Source organism: Saimiri boliviensis, chromosome 6 (genome assembly GCF_048565385.1).
Source record: "Saimiri boliviensis isolate mSaiBol1 chromosome 6, mSaiBol1.pri, whole genome shotgun sequence".
NCBI classification, from domain to species: domain Eukaryota; kingdom Metazoa; phylum Chordata; class Mammalia; order Primates; family Cebidae; genus Saimiri; species Saimiri boliviensis.
In genome coordinates this window covers 130,717,472-130,732,978 of record NC_133454.1, presented here as the reverse complement: position 1 = coordinate 130,732,978, position 15,507 = coordinate 130,717,472, and the positions used below count along the sequence as shown (strand labels likewise).

Here is a 15,507-nt window from a genome sequence, read left to right as displayed (position 1 = left end):
GACACGGACTCCAGAGGTCTTCATGACATGGGCCCAAGGGGGTCGGACACAGCTTTGCTTTCATGCATTTTAGGGAAACCGGAGACACCCATCAAAATACGTGAGGTGCACATTGGTTTGTTTGGCAAAGTGGGACAACTGTGAGTGGGAGGAGCTTCCAGGTCACAGGTAGCTAAGAGACAAACCTGCATGCGTCTGAGTTTCTGATTAGCCTTTCCCTGAACGCTGTTTAGAGGAATAGTCACTCATGCCTTAGTGTGACTTAGTGAAGTGATAGGGCAAAGGCAGCCACCAGATTTGCATTTGTCTCACGGGAGCAGAGGGAGGACTTTGAGTTCTGCCTGTCCTTTGTCCACAGGGAATTTCTTTGTGGGCAAATGGTGAGGGAGGTGCTTCTTTACCTTTGCAGCTGTCTTACTTAGGAATAGAATGGGAGGCAGGTTTGTCCTGTGCAGTTCCCAGCATGACTTTCCCTTTGGCTTTGTGATTTGGGCAGATTTTTTATTCACAGGTGGCATTGCTCTGACCTGTGCCGCCACCATCACAGCCTCCTCCCCACATGTGTCTGTGTCTGTCTTCTTGTCCCGCAAGTCCTGTAATGGCACCAGTCACGTGGAAACAGGGCCATCCTAGTGACCTTATCATAACATAATGACATCCGCAAAGTTCCCATTTCCACATAGGATCACACTCACAAGTCCCAGGCATTAGAGCTTCGATATATACTCAGTAGACACGTATATTAAAGTACATACTTCAACACGTTCAATGCACAACACACATCTACCATGCAAAAAGCCAACCGGCTCATTCTGTGCCATGAAGATGTTTCTTGGGTTATACTGTAGGCTCATGTTTACACAACTGTTTACCTTCCCAGACCACAGAGACCAGGTTATAATGTGTGCTGGAGGGTGGGGGGAGTGCAGGGAATGAGGGAGGGTGATCCCTCTGGCCCCAGCTGCCTGGTGGTCCCCCATCCCTCCTGAAGTATGCAAATCTAAGACCGTTTAGCTGACAGCTATGCAGAGTTATCAAGAATTGATACAACCTATTGAAGCAGGTTATCATAATGTGAAAGTCTAAGACGAGAACAAGGGGGTCTGTGAATCTGTAAGATACAGTTCTGTTGGCGTGTCTAATACATCGGTATATGTGTTATGTACACAATGGTTCACTACTGAAAATACATGAAAGAGCTCTAATTGGCTTAAGAAAATAAAAGGGCTTGCATCTGATATTATCAGGAAAAAAGACTAGTCAAATGCTTTTTCAAGTTTTATGCAACTAAATAAAATCTTTAATACATAAGCTAGCTTTAAGATTCTTGGTAAAGCAATATTAGAAATGTCTTATGCATTGCCAGCATGCATTTAGTTTGCATCTATTAGTCAAGCAATTTCATACTTATCCCTGCCAAATACTATAAGGTGTCCAAGCTTGACATAGAGGTTACAAAACTATAAGCCCAGCCCAAAACAGAATCATGCTTGCTTGTGTAATTTTAATAAATAAGACATGGATAATGGTTTAATGAAAATAATTACATCTCGAAATATTTAGTAAAATTACCGTAACTTCTAATCTTGTGGCTTTAGGCAGTGTCGTCCATGGGCAATAAGGAGGTTTGTTTTGGGAAAGGACTGTTATCTTCTTTGTTTCAAAGCTGAACCATAAGCTAAGTTCCTCCCCAAGTCCAAGAATGAACAAGGACAGCCTGGAGGTTAGAAGCAGGATGAAGTCAGTTAGGTCATACCTTTCCCACTATCTCAGTTAGAACTTTGCAATGGCAAATTTCATAAACGTAAATGATGACTATTACAGTTTTCACAAATAATCTGGGTAAACAATTAAAATAAAATAATTAGGTAAGTGTAATGCGATAAATACTTATAGACAAAGTTGTCATACTTTATAAGGTAAAGTTATATTAAATTCAGTAATAGATATTTATATTTCATTATTTGGATATTTTTCAATACAAAATATATTGTAGAACATTCCTTCTTTAAAAAAGTGTTCTTTTTAAAAGGTGAAAATTTTTTTCTAGTTCAAAGCTTATTTAAAGTTTATGTATAAAACAAGGTAAAAGAAACCAGGAAATGAGAGATGTAAAGAAAATTATAGAAGTAAGTAGGAGTTTTTGGTAAGAAAGTTTAGAGAGAAAGGATCTTGTCTGTAAATATAGTCCTAGAATCAAATGACTTGTTGTTTAAGAAAGAGGGATGTTAAGGACAAACCAGAAAGTCTAAGCATGTCGTGAACACTCCACGTAAGTGACAATAAGAGAATTTATTTGAACAAAAACCTTTTATATGATCAAGTTGTCTATAATTAAAGGAAATTATAATGGCTTTTCTACAGCTGGGGTCTGATGTAAAAAAATATTTATGCACTAAAGAATTAGTTAGAAAAATACAATTTTCTTAAGGGATTGTTTTAATAAATTAAAAGAGATTATAATTTTTTAGCTAAAACTTCCGCTTTTATTGCATCTCGCTGTTTTTGGATTTCTCCTCCCTTTCAAAGGGTGCAAAATACTAATCCTCACATCCAAATCATTTTCTGCTCACGTAAGTTTTCTTCCCTCAAGTTCTGTTTGCTGTGTCCTGATGCTAACAAAGTTTTCTTTCTTTCCTTCTTTCTTTTTTATTTTTTTGAGATGGAGTTTCACCCTTGTGGCCCAGGCTGGAATGCAATGGCGTGATCTTAGCTCACAGCAACCTCTGCCTTCCAGGATCATGTGATTCTACTGCCTCAGCCTCCTGAGTAGCTGGGATTCCAGTCACCTGCCATCACATGCAGTTAACGTTTATATTTTTAGTAGAAATGGGGTTTTGCCATCTTGGCCAGGCTGGTGTCAAACTTCTGACCTCAGGTGATCCACCTAACTTGGCCTCCCACAGTGCTGGGATTACAGGTGTAAGCCACTGCAACTGGCTAAGAATGTTTTCTTTAAAACATTAAATCCACCCCACCCCTGGGCACTCCCAAGCTAGCCCCAGCCTGACTGCCACCTAGCCCCAGGCTCATCTGCTCTCCCTGCTCTCTGAAGCCATTCTCAGGCCTGCATGGAGCCACCCTGCTGCCACCCTGCTGCCTCCAGAAAGCTGCATCATGTCAGGAAGGAACCTTGTCACACATGCTTGGAGGGAGGCTTCATTGTCCTGACATCCAAAGTAAATTTTAGGGCAAGGTCCACCCTGTCTCTATGGGGTTAGGGGAGAAAATCTGCCTATATTCACACAATAAAATTCCACTCAGCAGAAGAAGGAAGTGATCTGTTGGCCCACATTACAACTTGAATGAATCTCAAGATCCACTGGTCTCTGCACAGATACCACCACCCATTGCTCTCTCACGTTCAGCCTTGCCCACACCCAGCAGCTTCCTTAAGACCCCAGCCCTGGCCCACACCCCTGCTTCCCTTCTCCAGGGTGCACCTGTCCTCTCTGTGCCAGACCTCAGGGCAGGCACTGTGAGCTGTCCCCACAGCACAGCCCGGTCCAGCCGTGCTCAGTGAGTCACAGAGCTGGATGCAGCAGGGGCTTCAGTGTCCTCCCACCTCCCTCACAACCCCCAAACCGGGGCCACACTAAAGGGTCTGCTGGTTCTGTCTGTACAGGGAGCAGACTCCTGAAGAGTCAGGAGCACCCAACCTTGACCTTGCCCACCACAGAGGGAGGAAAAACGCTGGGGTCCTTGGAGAGCACACTTTACATAAACATGAGGTGTAGACAGTTGTCATCCTCATCACCAGAGAGAAGGTCAGTGTTCACAGTGCCCTGGAGACCCGAACTCTTTAGCAAATAAGAGCTCGTGATGATGGCATCACTGCAAGACTGAGGCAGGCATTATGAAGCAATTTAGAGCAATTTCTTTTGCAGGCAACTCTGACTTTCAAAGACAAAGAGCAAGATGAGGCTGAACAGAGAGGAGCCTGAGCCCACCTGCACGGAGCCAGCCACACCCACTAAAGCTGGAAATTCCAGAGATCAGTGAGGCTGAAGCCCAGCACCATCACCCACCCATCCACACTAGAATCTGAATTTCTCAGGGTCTGGCTCAGAAACATGGGTCAGTTCACAGGAGCCCACAAAGAAAGAGATGATTGGAAGAGGGAAAGAAAGTGTGAAGCTCACTCATCCCAAGGGGTCCCCAGAATGGAGCAGAGTTGGGCCTTGAAGGTTCAGAGAGGAAAACAGTATGGAAGTAGGAAGTGAGTCAGAAGGGTAAAGCATATTTGTGTTATTTTAAAGAAAACACAGTTTCCCTGGGGAAAGGACCATAAATAGACACAAGGAAGTGACCATGTGCCTAGCAGGCCCCCAGAGAGGAATATAAAGGGCGTGGGCTCAGGGGACTAGTCAGTTGCACACCTTCCTCTCACCTGCTCCTCTACCTACTCCACCCTCAATCCACCAGAAACATGGGCTGCTGTGGCTGCTCTGGAGGCTGTGGCTCCAGCTGTGGAGGCTGTGGCTCCAGCTGTGGGGGCTGTGGAACCAGCTGTGGAGGCTGTGGCTCCGGCTGTGGAGGCTGTGGCTCATGCTGTGGGGGCTGTGGCTCTGGCTGTGAGGGCTGTGGCTCCGGCTGTGGGGGCTGTGGATCTGGCTGTGGGGGCTGTGGCTCCGGCTGTGGGGGCTGTGGCTCTAGCTGCTGTGTGCCTGTCTGCTGCTGCAGGCCCGTGTGCTGCTGTGTGCCAGCCTGTTCCTGCTCCAGCTGTGGCTCCTGTGGGGGCTCCAAGGGGGGCTGTGGCTCCTGTGGGGGCTCCAAGGGGGGCTGTGGCTCCTGTGGGGGCTCCAAGGGGGGCTGTGGCTCCTGTGGGGGCTCCAAGGGGGGCTGTGGTTCCTGTGGAAGCTCTAAAGGGGGCTGTGGTTCCTGTGGCTGCTCCAAGTGCAGTTGCTGCAAGCCCTGCTGTTGCTCTTCTGGCTGTGGGTCATCCTGCTGCCAGTCCAGCTGCTGTAAGCCCTGCTGCTCCTTAGGCTGTGGGTCATCCTGCTGCCAGTCTAGCTGCTGCCAGCCCTGCTGCTCCTCAGGCTGTGGGTCATCCTGCTGCCAGTCCAGCTGCTGTAAGCCCTGCTGCTCCTCAGGCTGTGGATCATCCTGCTGCCAGTCCAGCTGCTGTAAGCCCTGCTGCTGCTCCTCAGGCTGTGGATCATCCTGCTGTCAGTCCAGCTGCTGCAAACCCTGCTGCTCCCAGTCCAGCTGCTGTGTCCCCGTGTGCTGCCAGTGCAAGATCTGAGGCTCTAGCAGGAATTCTCAGGTAGCTCCTGAAGATCTGTTCTTCCCAACAAGTGACTACCCCTCATGCATATTCTCTTTCAGATATGAACAACCTGTCCCCTAGCTCAGGGCTTCTTTTTCCAACCCTTGAGGAAATGGGATGTAACCCTCCCTCCCTGTTCTCTATAGGATAATGGTACCTCATGCCACTGGCACTCCTGCCCCTCCTTCCCATATGCCCCCATATGTCTGAGCCGGACTGCACCTGGACATGGCCCTCATGTCAAGGAGGCACCTGGAATTCCCCTTCCTGCTGATTCCACATTGAGAGAGCAAACTTTTCTTTCCTGCGTCTGCCAGGAGTTCCATGACATTTGCAGATGGATGTCCTGTAACCCGAATGATCACGTGTATCTATGGAAATCCAAAATGGATCTCGGTCCAGCACTAAATAAATTCTCCCCACCTCAGCCTCGGTCTCAGTGACTCTTTTCTTCCAGCCTCTGTCTCATTGGCAAACGTGTCCTTCCCCTCCCTCCCTGATAGCTTATTCCTTCCACTGCTGTGACTGCATCACAGGCTCAAACCCCAGAAACGGTTGTTGAACTGAGTCATGAAGGAATCACTAGTGTCATGGATGAATGATTGAACCTGTGAATGAATGAGTATCTCTCATTAGTACACAGGGAACCCCAGCTGCATCTCAGTGAGATTCAATCTGTCTTGGTTGGAATCGTGGACTCCTGCTTCTTCCCCATGGGAGTCTATCTTTAGGGGTGAAGGAGATTTTTGTCCTCAGTGTCTAGGAAGGGGTGTAATGGGCGGTCCCTGTGCCTAGCCAGGCACCAGGGTGGCCGTCAAGCCAGGAGAGAGGGAAGGGAGTCGAGAATGAGCTGTGTCCCTGAGCTGCTCTGTGGGACTAAACCAGAAACTGCTGCCCTCAGGGACCTGAGACTAGTACAGGCTGAGGTGGGCTCTCTATCTCTGGGCTCAGAGTGAGGAAGAATCCAAGTGGCCTCTGACCACTCACAGGCTTCACAGCTTCGGTTTGGCACAGGGAGGAGCAGAAGGGACTATTCTCAACCTGATAAAGGGCACCTACCTGCAGCAAACACTGTGCTTAAGTGTGAAAACCTGGATGTTTCCCCCTAAGATCGGGAATGAGAAAAGGATGTCCACAGCCACCACTTCTTTTATTCAACATTTCACTGACACTGTAGCCAGAGTAATATGACAGGAAAAGGAAATAAAGGCATCCAGGCAAGAAAAAAAGGAAGCACAACTATCTCTAGTCACAGAAAACCTTGTCTTCTATACAGAAGATGCTGAAGAACACACACAGACACACACATACACGCAACTATTAGGGCCAGTAGCTGAGTTCAGCAGAGTGCAGGACACAAGGACTAGACACAGAAGTCAGCTGTGTTTCTATACAACAGCAGCAAGCAACCCAAAAAGGATGTAAGAACACAAGAAAATTTCTCGGGACAAATACAACCAAAAAAGTACAAGACTCAGACCCTTAACACTTCAAAACATCTTTGGAAGAAGTTAAACAGGACCAAATTAAATAGGAAAAAATCCCATGTTGATGTATAGGAAGACCTAATATTGTGAAGATTGAAACACGGAGAGAAAAAAATAATCGACCAATTGAATGCAATTCCTATCAATACCTCAGATTTCTTTTTTTAAGAATTGACAAGTTGATCTTAAAATTTATATGGACTTTCAAGGGACCCACAACAGCTAAAACAATCTTGAAAAAGAAAAACAAAGATTGAGGACTCACATTTTCCAACTTCTAAATGGGCTACAAAACTACAGTAATCAAGGCAGCCTGGTGCTTCTATAAGAATAGAAAGACGGATCACTGACTGGAGTAGGTTTGAGACTCTTGAGATAAAGCCTCACAGTTGTGGTCAGTGGGTTTTCCACAGGGTATCAAACAATTCCATGGAAAAAGAGGAATCTTTCAACAGATAATGCTGCTGAGAAAACTGAATTTCCACATGCAAAAGAGTGAATTTGGATCTTTACCTTACACCATATACCAAACAAACAAAAACCTAGAAAAAATAGGTAAATGACCTAATTATGAACGCCAAAACTAGAGGATTACTACAAGTGAAACAGGTTAAGGCTTCATGACCTTGGAGTATGAAATGGTTCTTAGATAATTACACCAAAACACCACGACAAACTTGATGAACTTACTGCATCAAAATGAATGGTTTTTGAGCTTCCAAAGGCACTGCAAAGAAAATGAAAAGACATCAACAGAGTGAAAGAGACTACTTTCAAATCATGTTTGCTGATGGAATTGCATCCAGACTTATTGTCACTACTCAAATGCACAATCCAATTTAAAAGTCAGCAGAGGATTTAAATAGGCACTTTCCAAAGAAGGTATAGAGATGGCTAATAAGCATATGAAAAGGGGCTCAACATTGTTAGTCATCAGGGAAAATCAGGGAAATGCAGATCAAAACCACAATAAGATAGCACTTCACATCTTCTCGGATGGTTATTTATTTATTTATCTATTTATTTATTATTATTTCCAATTGTACTTTAGGTTCTGGGGTACATGTGCAGATCATGCAGGGTTGTTGCTTAGGTACATACATGGCAAGGTGGTTTGCTATCACCAACACCCAATCATCTATATCTGGCATTTCTACCGACGTTATCCCTCACCATCCTCCCCATACCCCTGCTGTCCCTCTCCTAGCCCTCCCTTACTGACCCCAGTGTGTGATACTCCCTTCCCTGTGTCCACGTGTTCTCATTGTTCAACACCCACTTATGACTGAGAACATGTGGTGTTTGATTTTCTGTTCTTGTGTCAGTTTGCTGAGAATGATGGTTTCCAGATTCATCGTGTCCCTGCAAGGGACACAAACTCATAGATTTTTATGGCTGTGTAGTATTCCATGGTGTATACAGGCTACATTTTCTTTGTGCAGTCTATCACTAATGGGCATTTGAGTTGGTTCCAGGTCTTTGCTATTGTAAACAGTGCCACAGTGAACATACATGTGCATGTGTCTTTGTCAGAGAAGGACTTATAATCCTTTGGGTATTTACTGAGTAATGGGATTGCTGGGTCAAATGGACTTTCTATTTCTAGATCCTTGAGGAATTGCCACACGGTCTTCTACAATGGTTGAACTAATTTACACTCCCACACACAGTGTAAAAGTGTTCCTATTTCTCCATGTCCTCTCCAGCATCTGTGGTCTCCAGATTTTCTAATGATCGCCATTCTAACGGGTGTGAGATGATATCTCAGTGTGGTTTTGATTTGCATTTCTCTAATGACCAGTGATGATGAGCATTTTTTCATGTTTGTTGGCCTCATGTATGTCTTCTTTTGAAGAGTGTCTGTTCATATCCTTTGCCCACTTTTGAATGGGTTTGTTCATTTGTTTCTTGTAAATCTGTTTTAGTTCTTTGTAGCCCTTTGTCAGATGGGTCGACTGCCAAAATTTTTCCCATTCTGCTGGTTGCCAGTTCACTCTAATGATTGTTTCGTTTGCTGTACAGAGCTCTGAAGTTTACTGAGATTTCATTTGTCTATTTTGGCTTTTGTTGTCATTGCTTTTGGTGTTTTAGTTATGAAGTCCTTGCCTATGCCTATGTCCTGAATTGTATTGCCTAGGTTTTCTTCTAGAGTTTTTGTGGTGTTAGGTCTTATGTTTAAATCTTTAATCCTTCTGGAGTTAATTTTAGTGTAAGGTGTCATGAAGGGGTCCAGTTTCTGCTTTCTGCACGTTGCTAGCCAGTTTGCCCAACACTATTTATTAAATGGGGAATTCTTTCCTCGTTGCTTGTTTTTGTCAGGTTTGTTAAAGGTCAGATGGTTGTAGATGTGTGGTGTTGCTTTCAAGGCCTCTGTTCTGTTCCATTGGCCAATGTCTGTGTTTTGGTACCAGGACCATGCTGTTTTGATTACTGTAGATTTGTAGTGTAGTTTGTAGTCAGGCAGCATGAAGCCTCTAGCTTGTTCTTTTTGCTTAGGATTATCTTTGCTATGTGGGCTCTCTTTTGGTTCCATATGAAGTTTAAAGAGGTTTTTTCCAGTTCTGTGAAGAAGGTCATCAGTAGCTTGATGGGGAGAGTGTTGAATCTATAAAATACTTTGGGTAGTATGGCCATTTTCATGATATTGATTCTTCCTAATCATGAGCATAGAATGCTTTTCCATATGTTTGCATTCTCTCTAAAAACCACATGATTATCTCAGTAGATGCATCGAAGGTCTTCGACAAAATTCAACAGCCCTTTCTGCTAAAAACCCTCAATAAACTAGTTATCAACAGAACATATCACAAAATAATAAAAGATATTTACAACAAACCCACAGCCAATATCATACTAAATGGTAAAAAGTGGAAGCATTCCCTTTGAAATCTGGCACTAGACAAGGATGCCCTCTCTCACCACTCCTATTCAATACAGTACTGGAAGTTCTAGCCAGAGCAATCAGGCAAGAGAAAGAAAGAAAGGGTATTCAATCAGGAAAGGAGGAAGTCAAATTGTCTCTATTTGCTGATGACGTGATTGTATATTTGAAAGACTGCATCATCTCAGCCCAAAATCTCCTGGAACGGATAAGCAACTTCAGCAAAATCTCAGGATACAAAATCAATGTGCAGAAGTCACAAGCATTCCTATACTCTAATAACAGACAAACAGAGAGACAAATCAAGCACAAACTCCCATTCACAATTGCTACAAGAGAATACAATGAGAAACACTGATGAGGATGTGGAGAAATGGGAGCCCTTGGGCATTGGTGATGAGAATGAAAAATCATGCCACTACTTTGAAAAATAGTTCCTCTAATTTTCCTTGTAGAGTTACCATGCAACCACGCAATTCCACTCTTGGGTAACTGCCTAAGAGAACTGAAAATATATGTCGCATAAAAACTTGTATGACAATATTTGTAGCAGCATTATTCTCATGTGCCAAGAAGTGGAACCATCTACCTGTCCATGAATTGGTGAGTGGGGAAATAAAATGTGGTATATTCATACAGGGATATATTTATATTCTGGATGTGAACCTCATATCAGATGTGTAAATTGCAAATGTTTTCTAATCGTGTAGGTTGCCTTTTCATCCCATTGATTGTGTTCTTTGAGGAGCAAATATTTTAAGTTAGAGAGAGTCCCATTTGCCTACCTTTGCTTTTGTTGCCCATACTGTTGGTGTCATTGAGACTGGGTATGGAGACACCGGGAAGACTCAGCTTGCTCCCCAATAAGATGGTGTTCTTCCAGACCCTTGGTTCCTCACTCACCCAAGAATGAGGTAGAGGACACTGCCAGGCACGGTGCGCTCATAAGTAATTATCGGACCCCAAAAAGTCTACAGAAAGTGATTTATTTAGGCAGAGAGAAAAAGGACAAAGAAAGAAATACAGAGAGCAGCTTCTGCCATGTCGTGGAAGGGGATCCAGATATAGAGTCTGCACCAACGTGGGGGAAGGGGACTTTTAATTTGGGGGTAATTCCTGCCCCATTACAAATTTTCTGTCCTATGAAAGGAGTTCCTTCAAACTCCCATTAGAGTGATTGATCTTTGATTTCTTCCTGCATGTGAAAAGTTACCAAAGCCTCTAAGTCTCCCAGATGGAGACGTGGGTGAAGGCAGGTAGGCCATGTTGCTGGGAAGTTCCTGCCTTTGAAACTACTCCACGTGTGGACCCAGGAAGTGACTACATTCCCTCACCATATCCAATTAACCATTGCCAAATCCACTGAAGATTTGTTACCTGTTCTTTGGAGGATTTTATAGTATTGGGTTTTATGTTTAGGTCTTTAATCCATTCTGAGTCAATTTTTGTGTATGATGTAAGATATGTATCCAATTTCATTCCATTGCATGTGGATATTCATTTTTCCCAATACCATTTGCTGAAGAGACTGTACTTGTGCCATGGCATGGTCTTCACACCATTGTCAATGATCATGTGACTGTATACACAGAGGTTTGTTTCTGTACTTTATTCAATTCATTCCCTTGGCCTATATTTCTGTCTTCACATAGGAACCACTCTATTTTGATAACTGTAGCTTTGTAATATGTTTTGAAATCAGGAGATGTGATTTCTTCAATTTTGTTCTTTTCCAAAATTGTTTTGGCTATGGAGGTTTACTTGATATTCCACATTAATTTTAGAATTTTTTATTTTTTTAAAAATTTATTTCTGTAGTTATTGGGGATCAGGTGGTGTTTGGTTACATGAGTAAGTTCTTTAATGTTATTTGTGAGATTTTGGTGCACCCATCGCCCGAGCAGTCTACACTGCACCCAGTGAGCAGTGTTTTATCCCTCACCCCCTTCCCACACTTCCCCCTTAGTCCCCAAATTCCATTGTGTCATTCTCATGCCTTTGCATTCTCAGCTTAGCTCCCACTTATGAGTAAGAACATATGATGTTTGATTTTCCATTCCTGAGTGACTTCAGTTAGAATAATAGTCGTCAATCTCATCCAGGTTTCTGCAAATGCCATGGATTCATTTCTTTTTATGTCTGAGTAGTTTTCCATTGTATATATATACCACAGTTTCTTTATCTACTTACTGATTGATAGGCATTTGTGTTGACTCCACATTTTTGCAATTGCAAATTGTGCTGCTATAAACGTGCATGTAAGTGTTGTTTTTGTAGAATGACTACTTTTCCTCTGGATAGATACCCAGTAGTGGGATTGCTGGATCAAATGGTAGCACTACCTTTAGTTTTTTAAGGAATCACCCCACTGTTTATCATATGTTTGTGCTGGTTTACCGGCAGTGTAGAAGTGTTCCCTGTTCATTATATCCATGGCAACATCTGTTATTTTTTGATTTTTAAATTATGACCATTCCTGCAGGAGTAAGGGGGTACTTATTGCCTTGTGGTTTTGACTTGTCGTTCCCCGATCATGAGTAATTTTGAGCATTTTCTCGATATGTTTGTTGGCCATTTGTACATCTTCTTTGGAGAATTGTCTACTCATGTCCGCAGCCCACCTTTTAACGAGATTGTTTTTTTTTTTTTTCTTGCTAATTTGTTTGAGTTTGTTGTAGATTTTGGATATTAGTCCTTTCTCAGATGCACAGATTAGGAAGATTTTCTTCCTGTCCGTGGGTTGCTTGTTTACTCTGCTGACTTCCTTTTGGTGTGCAAAAGCTCTTTTGTTGAATTAAGTTCCAGCTATTTATCTTTGTTTTTTGCTCTAGGGTTCTTGGTCATGAAACCCTTGTCTAAGCCAATGTCAAAAAGGGTTATTTCAATGTTATTTTCTAGAAATTGTATAGTCTCAGGTCTTAGATTTAAGACCTTCATCCATTTTGAGTTGATTTTTCTGTAAGGTGAGGGATGAGGATTCAGTTTCATTCTCTACATGTGACTTGCCAATTATCCCAGCATTACTTGTTGAATAGAGTGTCTGTCCCACCCGAGTCTTTGTGGGAATCCCCAGGGCCTTGCAAGTTCCTCACGCCTTGGCAGAGCAGCCCTGCTTCTTCCCAGGGTGCTTCTGCAGCCCCTTCTTTGCTGCCTGCCATACTCATGGGTTTAGCCCAGAGAGGTTTTAGGGCAACCAAGCTCTTCCTTTCTTCTTGGTGTCAGCTAGTATTTCCTACAACCGCTAATAGTGGGGACACGGTAGGGAGAATTCATTATTTCTTCTAGCACTCCTCCCTATCAAATTTGTATTATCAATAATTTAGAAAGGTTCCTTTTAGTTTCATAGCTCACTCTCAATAACTGTTAATTTTTAGGATTATCAAATTTGGGGGACATCATCAAATTGCTTTCCTACCTGAGCTATAATATTTAGAAGACATTTCTGAAAGCTAGCTCTGCCTCTACCTGTCAAACGCTTGTTCTTCTCTGCTGCCCACATGCAGCCACTGGAGGATGCGTGGTATCACGACACAATCTGGCCATTCATCCTTGTGTCACCATACTTGGGCAAGTTTTCACAGTGGATGGTAGGAATATTCCTGGAAGTCATTTATCCTCTAAAAGATAAGAAATCATTGGACTACAGTTGGAAGCGACTCTGAATCCCATAAATGTATCCCACTGAACCAAAATGAAATTAATTCTCCAGTTTTCCCTCCTCATCGTCAGAACCCCAAAACGACCAATACCCCAGCAATATTATCTGACACAAAGCCCAGGTTGGGGCTGAAACCCTAACCCTGGTGAGTGCACTGGAATAGATACACTTAGCTGGAGTTTCTCTCCTTTCTCATCCTCTCCTGTTTCCGCTTCCCACACTCTGGACAATGAGGTGGGTGGCATCTGGTGCCTGTGCTGCTTTGTAGGCTGTCCCCTGCCAGACAAGCTCGCCTGCTTCTGTTTGTGCTGTTCTGGGAGCCACCTTTGTCATGGGCCTGGGGATGATGGGGATTCTTTTTTTTTTTTTTTTTTTTTTTTTTTGAGATGGAGTTTTGTTCTTGTTACCCAGGCTGCATTCCAATGGCGCGATCTGGGCTCACCCCAACCTCCGCCTCCTGGGTTCAGACAATTCTCCTGCCTCAGCCTCCTGAGTAGCTGGGATTACAGGCACATGCCACCATGCCCAGCTGATTTTTTGAGTGGTGGCTGCTTCAGGTGAAGTCACTGAAAGGGGTCTTTCTAAAGGGGATGGGACCACCTTGGCTGTGGGTGTGAGAGGTTGACTGCAAAGGGGCGGGACAGACTGCTTAGAGTTCAGGGAAATTTGGGGATTCCATGTTTTTGTCTCACCTGTGTCCACCCAGATGATTTCATCCCAAAAGTTTCAGCAAATGCCTGCTCCTCACCAATCGTGTTCTTACCTTATTATTAGTTCGTGGTTATAGCTGTGGGAGGAATAAGCTATCAGGGAGGAAGGGGAAGGACATGTGGCCAGTTTGCCAATGAGACGGAGGCTGGAAGAAAAGAGTCAGTGAGACCGAGGCTGAGAGGGGGAGAGTTTATTTAGTGCTGCATCCAGATCCATTTTGGATTTTCATAGATACACGTGATCATTCAGGTTACAGGACATCCATCTGCAAATGCCGTGGAACTCCTGGCAGACGCAGGAAAGAAAGGTCTGCTCTCTCCAATGGAATTAGGGAGGGGAATTCCAGGTGCGTCCTTGACATGAGGGCCCTGTTCAGGTGCAGTCTGGCTCAGACATATGGGGGCATGTGGGAAGAAGGGGCAAGAGTGCCAGTGACATGGGGTACCCTTATCTTACAGGGAACAGGCAGGGAGGGTTTCATTCCATTTCCTCAAGGGCTGGAAAAAGAAGCCCTGAGCCAGGGGAGTTCTTGTTCGGGTCTGGAAGAGGATATGCGTCAGGGGTAGTTACTTGTTGGGAAGCACAGATCTTCAGGAGCTACCTGAGAGATCCCACTAGAGCCTCAGATCTTGCACTGGCAGCACACGGGGACACAGCAGCTGGACTGGGAGCAGCAGGGCTTGCAGCAACTGGACTGACAGCAGGATGACCCACAGCCTGAGGAGCAGCAGGGCTTACAGCAGCTTGACTGGCAGCAGCAGGTCTTACAGCAGCTGGACTGGCAGCAGGATGACCCACAGCCTGAGGAACAGCAGGGCTTACAGCAGCTGGACTGGCAGCAGGATGACCCACAGCCTGAGGAACAGCAGGGCTTACAGCAGCTGGACTGGCAGCAGCAGGGCTTACAGCAGCTGGACTGGCAGCAGGATGACCCACAGCCTGAGGAACAGCAGGGCTTACAGCAGCTGGACTGGCAGCAGCCACAAGAGCCACAGCCTCCTTTTGAGCCTCCACAAGAGCCACAGCCACAGCCTCCCTTGCAACCCCCACAGGAGCCACAGCTGGAGCAGGAACAGGCTGGCACACAGCAGCACACGGGCTTGCAGCAGCAGACGGGCACGCAGCAGCTGGAGCCACAGCCCCCACAGCCGGAGCCACAGCCCCCACAGCCGGAGCTACAGCCCCCACAGCCGGAGCCACAGCCTCCACAGCTGGAGCCACAGCCTCCAGAGCAGCCACAGCAGCCCATGTTTCTGGTGGGTTGAGGGTGGAGCAGGTAGAGGAGCAGGTGAGAGGGAGGGGCAGGTGTGGAGCCCCCCAAGCCCGGGCTCTTTATATACCTGTCCAGGGCTCAGATGGGCCACAGGGACATTTCCTGGTTCTTACTGATGTTTTCTCTGTAGGAAACTCGTGTGTCATTTACAATAAAAACACTGCTGCCTCATGACCCACTTCCTCCTCCTGTGTTGTTTTCCTCTGGACCCAGGGCCCAGGCCCTCCC

The 15,507-nt window shown here is 44.9% G+C and overlaps 2 protein-coding genes across 2 annotated transcripts; one reads left to right on the top strand and one right to left on the bottom strand.

Moving 5' to 3' along the window:
• Positions 1-4,385: 4,385 nt before the first annotated feature.
• On the top strand, positions 4,386-5,696 carry LOC141584770 (uncharacterized). Its single transcript, XM_074400308.1, has 2 exons — positions 4,386-4,487; positions 4,614-5,696. Exons 1-2 carry the CDS (start codon positions 4,430-4,432, stop codon positions 5,243-5,245), a joined length of 690 nt encoding a protein of 229 aa, XP_074256409.1. The 5' UTR covers positions 4,386-4,429; the 3' UTR covers positions 5,246-5,696.
• Positions 5,697-14,179: 8,483 nt separating this feature from the next.
• Positions 14,180-15,300, bottom strand: LOC120364648 (uncharacterized). The gene has a single exon (XM_039471127.2). It carries the CDS (start codon positions 15,253-15,255, stop codon positions 14,629-14,631), a length of 627 nt encoding a protein of 208 aa, XP_039327061.2. The 5' UTR covers positions 15,256-15,300; the 3' UTR covers positions 14,180-14,628.
• Between the last annotated feature and the right edge of the window lie 207 nt (positions 15,301-15,507).

Bases quoted from the DNA above. Each gene is read 5' to 3' on its own strand.
- LOC141584770 (XM_074400308.1), top strand. From the start codon at position 4,430: ATGGGCTGCTGTGGCTGCTCTGGAGGCTGTGGCTCCAGCTGTGGAGGC. The intron at 4,488-4,613 runs GCTGTGGGGGCT...GCTGTGGATCTG, and splicing joins CTGTGGAGGCTGTGGCTCCA to GCTGTGGGGGCTGTGGCTCC.
- LOC120364648 (XM_039471127.2), bottom strand. From the start codon at position 15,255: ATGGGCTGCTGTGGCTGCTCTGGAGGCTGTGGCTCCAGCTGTGGAGGC.